At 37.7% G+C, this 6,497-nt stretch overlaps 1 protein-coding gene across 1 annotated transcript; it reads right to left on the reverse strand.

The window, feature by feature from the left end:
• Nucleotides 1–2,188: 2,188 nt before the first annotated feature.
• On the reverse strand, nt 2,189–6,455 carry CFL2 (cofilin 2). Its single transcript, XM_040476914.1, has 4 exons — nt 6,330–6,455; nt 4,948–5,255; nt 4,758–4,834; nt 2,189–4,675 (listed from the first exon to the last, which is right to left on the reverse strand). Exons 1-4 carry the CDS (start codon nt 6,330–6,332, stop codon nt 4,563–4,565), a joined length of 501 nt encoding a protein of 166 aa, XP_040332848.1. The 5' UTR covers nt 6,333–6,455; the 3' UTR covers nt 2,189–4,562.
• Between the last annotated feature and the right edge of the window lie 42 nt (nt 6,456–6,497).

Genomic DNA, 6,497 nt, shown 5'->3' on the forward strand with positions numbered 1-6,497 from the left:
AGCTCTCACTTTTACTCTCAAAAAATTGTCCTGGTTGGGCTACGAATTTTAAGATCATCCTATCGAATGCTTTGTATGTGCTAGTAACTACTCAGGGTGCTTTCATTTATCATCAAATCCTATGGCAGGGTACAATTATTACCTCCTCTTATACATGAACTAAGGCTCTGAGAGGTTGATTTTCCTAAGGTCACTCAATTAGTAAGTGTTAAAGGCCTATATGTGAATGACCCAGGCAGTCTGATACCAAAGTTCTAGTACTGAACCACTCTAATACATAGTACTAGCTCTCCTTAGAAAGATGGGTTGAGGAACAAAGGGAGGGAGATATCCAAGTTTTTGGAACAAGATTAGAGGTATGAACTTTCTGGAAAATGTGTCCATACAGTCCTTATGGTTTCCACAATCCCATACATTTACAATACTGAAACATCTAAGAAAATCTTTGAAGTGTGAAATTATTTATTTTATGAGCATAGGTTTCCTTAGGAAACAAAAATTCCAAGACTTATTTTTCAAATATTGAGACGTTACTTTGAAAACATACTGAATAACTATGTCCTGCTCAAAAGAATCAGATAATCCTTTTTTTTTCCCTGAAAATTTGTGGAGTGCCTGGTTGGCTCAGTTAGTAGATCATGCGACTCTTGATCTCCAGGTTAGAGGTTCAAGCCCCATGTTGGGATTCAAGCCTATGGGTTCAAGCTCCAGGTAGAAATTACTTAAAAAAATAAAATCTTAAAAAAAAATAGAAAGAAAATTAGTCACTCACTATATGTTACATAAATGCAGACTGAAAAGTATACTGGACTGGAATCAGATTTGCTGTCCCTTAACCTCTCCAGACTTCAGTTTCTTCATGTGTAGCAAGGAACTATGGTTAGCTGGTTAAGAGGACCTAAGGTGATTAGATAAATTTCAAGTGCTGTGGGAAATACAAAGGACTACATAAATTTACGATATTAATAATAGTCACAGGTTTTCAACAACATGGCTTATGAATTTATGACAAGTATTCCAAACCAGTATTTCTAACTTTACTTCCTCTCTTATTTTCTACTTCACAATTATTTGGGGGAAAAAATTAGTAACTGATTGGTTACATGTGAAAAAGAAAACTACACTAAAAAGATTAATAGCAGTCAACAAACATCAATTCAGAGGCTACACTTTACCACTGAAAAACAGATGCTACATATCAGCTAATTAATCCTTAAACTATGAGATTAAGTGGAATAGTTACAAAATGAAGAGGTTCAAAGACTTACAATAAATCTTATTTTTAACATGGTTATCTACTTAACCAAATTACTATGTTTAAATAGCATTTTCCAAAAACATTTCCATATTTGATCCTCTACAATGAGGTATGATAGATTACCGTCATTCTCATGTTATGATTAAGAAACTGAGGCTCAGAAAGATTAATTTGCCCAACTGTATTATGATAGGAAATTGAAGTAGAGGGATGACTCCCCAACTGTTAAAGGAAAAAAGCAATTTGGATATTCTAGAGCAAAAGAAAAGCCTCAGATCTCTTTATTGCCTGAGATGAGACAGAGCATTTACAAATTCAAACTGTCTGAAAAGCAATATTCGTTGGAGCTTGCTTACACATCTCTGATTGTTTTAATATTCACCAAAAAATGAATATTCATGTTTGTCTGATCTCAAACTATTATTAAATTTGCAAGCAAAAATAGGACCTATGAAGAGCAGAACCAGATTATTTTCTCAGAGTGGAAAACCTAATGAAGGGTGTTCTCAACCCTTCTATGATTGACCATTGCTGAGATTATTCCTTAATAAGGAAGCACTTAATTTTCTCCCAAAACTCACTTGCTAGATTCCATAAATTAGCTGCTATAAAGGATCTATATCAAAAAAACTCAAACATAGTAAGAGGCTTTTCCTTCAATCTACTAAAAGCCACATTTTAGATAATGATTGAAAACAACAGCTGCTGACAGCCAGTTTGGGACAAATGCCAACTGTTCCCATTTGTCCGAAAATGTTAAAATTGCTATAACGCTAAGTTTTCAAAGAATACTGGTATCTGTAAATGAGAAAGTATATCAACTAAAACCCTAAAAAAAGACTAAAGATAAAGGTGCCTCTTTGATCTGCAACATCAGTTTTTAAAATTTTAGTGTTCTGAAGTATAAGTAAACACATCTCAACAGCTTTATATATTTTCATACATTTTATTTTTTTAAACACTTATAATTTTGCAAGCTAGCAGTAAAATATTGCCCTCAATATTTTACTAATTAGCACCGTATACCTTTTAAAGCTAACTGGAACATTGTTTCATTGTAAATGATTGTAAAATAAAATCATTTCAAATGCCAAATTAGTCTCAAGTAACATGTGAACCATTAATTTTATCATTATTTTTGGCTCTATGCACAAAGATGTATTTCAAAGATGAACTCAGTTCTGTCAGTCTAACAAATCAAAGTACCACAGTTTAAAGCAATAATCTCTGAAATTATTACTATATGAGGCATATAAGAAAGTTGGTAAGTCAGCTATAAAAACAAACAATACTACGTAACTTATTTAAAGTCCCTTATTTTTCTAGAAGAATGAGGAAAATAATGAAAATTCTAAGAATCAGTTACATATACGGTTCAGTATATGTCAGTATTCTCATACTTTCCTTATGAGTTCAGCCTTACCAAAAAACCATCAAAATGTCCAGGATAACTCAAAGGGACAGCTGGAAGCCTGAAATAAGATAGCTCAGTGCAAAAGATCCCAAGCCATTCATATAATTTTATGGAAGCCTAAACATTTAAGTCCTACTTTTGTTTTCACCTTTAAAAATCTTCTGATAATATGGGAAAATACCTAATTGTACTCGAGTTACTAACACATGTTAAAAAAAAAAGGAAGAATTTTTGTTTCCTGTTTTCTGATAAGAGCATTCTTCAGAGCTATGGGGTTAAGTTCTAAGCCACGATTGACTGCTTACTAGCATGCCTGTTTTGCATACCAGTAGAATCAAGTCCAGTTTTGCCATTTGTGGATAACTATGACAAGATACAAAAGCATGTGTTTGCCATAAATAGCTCTGGCTAACAGCAAACTGCTCACACTGAGCAGATCAAATTCTCTATAAGGAGAGCAGTCTGGACCACAGCCAAATCTCACTACTAATACTTAAGATTGCTACATCATTTTTTTTCCCCAATTTGCAAGATGTATTAAGAAATAATAGCTGAAATGAAAGGTCCTAAACACAAGAAGTATTATTAACTTTTGAAGGACATTTTATAAATTACTTTCATCATGACCAAATACGCAGTTAAGAGCTTCCTGCTTCTACTACTCAGTTACTTAGAAATGTAAACGTGAATTAAAAAATAACTACCCTAATTTATCCAGAAAACAAATCTGGTATTGAAGAATATTTATGTCAAAGTGCAAAAAATAACTTCTGATCTTCATATTAACATATAAGGAAATAAATAAACTAATGTTTATAAAAGTATCCCTCTGTAACAATATTTTCTATTTGTTGGCTTTAGAATAGAATATTTTTTAAACTCAACAAACTGGAAAACATCATGCATGAATGTTGTACAAAAAAATTCTTAAATGACCAGTGCAAAGATTAGTAATAGCTGTTTACTCTAAAAGTTGCTTCACATAACATTTTGCAAAACGTCCAAGGAAAACAAGGCAACGTTCTGTAATATGCCACAATTTTTATTGCGACGTGGCCATTTTTGTGAGGGTAGGGAGTTTGATCTCAAAAACAATGTTCCATTTAAGGCTCTTTTATACAGAAATTGCCATCATGACTGATATTCAAAATATTTTTAGTGTTGCAAAACTTACATGGTAAACATAAACTCCTACACTTATTCAGTAGTGTACACTCAATGGAAAACAAAAAGGCATTAACAGCTGTTTCTTTTAAGATATGCAGGTAACAGGAATGAATACTGAGGTACTAGGATAAGTTGATGACACCGTTAACAAAACCTAATTGGCATTCCTTTTGGGGGAGGGAGGGTGAGTTAAACTCATTACAAAAAAAGTGCTTTCAATGCATAGTGTTATATCTGTGCTGCCATGTCACAAAAATAGGCTTGCCAAGGCAGGTGAGGTGTATGAATGCTCGAGCCTCACAAAACTGCAATCAAGTGCAACTATAAATAATACTGAATAAAGTTTACCATCTGACCAGTGGATAATACTTTCAAGGCATTCAATCAGCTTACCCTTTGCAGTATTCTAAGCTATTCACATTGACAATCACTTTCATTGTAGTGCTTGCTGCAAGGGAGGCATATAACCAGTTGTTTTGGCTAAAATATGACGGGAAGGCATTCCTTGGGTTCTACATAAAAGTAACAGTATTAAACAGTCTAATGGCAATCACTGATAGGCTGCTTACATGAATGGTGTTTCCTTCATTCACTGTATTGGAAGGACCCAGTGGGAAGAGAAAAAAAACAAAAACAAAAACAAAAAACACCTAACACTATTTCAATTGATTGAGCTGGAGAAATGGAAGCTCCTTAAGATCCAGATGGCACTTGACTGGCATTTTATAAGGGTTTTCCTTCAAGTGAAACTACTACGTTGCCTCCCAATTTCTCTCCAAGTGTTGAACGGTCCTTTATATCATCCAAGCCATTTACTTGCCATTCATGTTTAATACCTAAAAAGGAAAAACATGATAGCATTAAATCTTATAATTAAGAAAGAGTAATTCCTTTGTACAAAATTTTTAACGTTTGTACCTGTAAATTTCTTTTTAATGGCATCTTTAGAGCTAGCATAAATCATCTTGCTTTTTAAAGGTGCACTCTCAGGAGCCCTACAGAAAAAAAAATCGTTGAATCCCACTTAAAAGAATAACAAAGGCAAAACTGACTATGTTAATAACAATCCTTGCATTTTAAAAGTACTTTTTCTTTTGTTTTTACACACCAGAATATAAATACTAGGTCTTCTTTCTTAGACTCTTTTGTTTCGTATGTGGCATCGTACAAAGCATATCGGCAATCATTCAGAGGTAGCAACTTCACAAAAGATGTGTAGGGGTCCTCTACAGTATCACCAATGTCACCCACCAAGATCTGCTTTGCTTCCTCTACAATTATTTGTCTTTTGTCATCGCTTAAACAGAAGAGAACGGCTTTCTTTCTTTTTTTGATCTCCTCTTGTGTAGAAGATTTTCTTACTTTCATATCATTAAAAACTTTGATAACTTCATCATTCACTGTAACTCCAGAAGCCTGAAATAAAAAAAGAACAGTAATTCAGAAGTATTCTGGTTTTAACCAAAATTACTGTTTGCCTAGAGAGGATTCACTTTAATCTGGACACCAAAAATTGCATCCTACAGTACAAGCAGTCCAGTCAGATCTGCCACATTTTAAGTAGCAGTGTATGAGATACACCCAAAGGATTCTAACTCATCCTGTCCCATTCATCCTTTTTAAAGGGGTTTGGAGGTTGAAGTAAACGGAAGGTAGAGGGAAAGGGACAAATACAAGCTGTTCCATCCCTGAAATGTTTCCTATTTCATTGGGTGATGTCAGAGCTTCAGGAGCAGCAGCAAAAATACCTTCTGTATTGTGTCAACTCTGCAGGCCTTAAAAAAACACTTTTGGATTTCAGTTAAAGCTTCTACTATTTTTTTTTTTTTCTTTAAAGTCATCCTAGCCAGTGCCGTTTCCTCATAAGGAAAGAGAATCAAGTGTGAACTCCAATCCGCCCACGGCTACAACATAATTGCCTCACAGCTCAAACGCCGACACTTAAAAACTAACGGAGCTAGTGTAAAAGCTTTTTACGGCGAGAAAGCATTTTTAAAAGCGTTTTCTCACCTCCTGAACTCCTCTTAGGGGTTTTATTACAGGGCACCGAGACCCTTAACCGAAAGTCTTCAGCAAGGGCTTTGAGGCACGTACCAAATTTAGAGACGAGCGCTGAGTAAAATAAGGAAGCCCCGCGCAAACACGGCGTGCGCGGGATGAGCCCCGCGCCGCCGGCCGCCGCTCCCCGTATCCCGACCTCTCCAGAGGCGCCTGTCCGACTTAGGCCCCGACCCCCCGACCCAAGCGCGCGCCCACCTCGCCCTCAGGAATCCGAAAAGCGGCAGGGCCTGGCCTGACGACGGGCGGGTAGGCCGGCCGGCTGGCTGGAGAGAAAGCAGCGGGGCCGGACGCAGCGCAGGAGCCCCCACCTTTAAGGCCTAAAGCAGGTTAAAATGGCGGCCTCACTCCCAGGGTCCTGCAAGGCCGTGCGAGGGTTTTTGCTCGACGCGTCCCCGCTCCCAGCCCCCCGGGCCGGCGCGCCCACCTTACCATAGTGTCCGCGGCTGTGGCTGCGGCGGCGGCTCCGGCTCCGGCTCTGTGGCACTGGTAGGAGGAGAGGGAGGGGCGGGCGGGCAGCGGCGAGTGCGGGGCACGCCGGGAGCTGCAGCCCGAGAGGCGGAGGCGGCGGCGGTGGCTGGGGGGCTGCAGGCGGCGGGC

Source organism: Herpailurus yagouaroundi, unplaced genomic scaffold, assembly GCF_014898765.1.
Source record: "Herpailurus yagouaroundi ecotype Mexico unplaced genomic scaffold, PumYag 141, whole genome shotgun sequence".
Taxonomy (NCBI): Eukaryota; Metazoa; Chordata; class Mammalia; order Carnivora; family Felidae; genus Herpailurus; species Herpailurus yagouaroundi.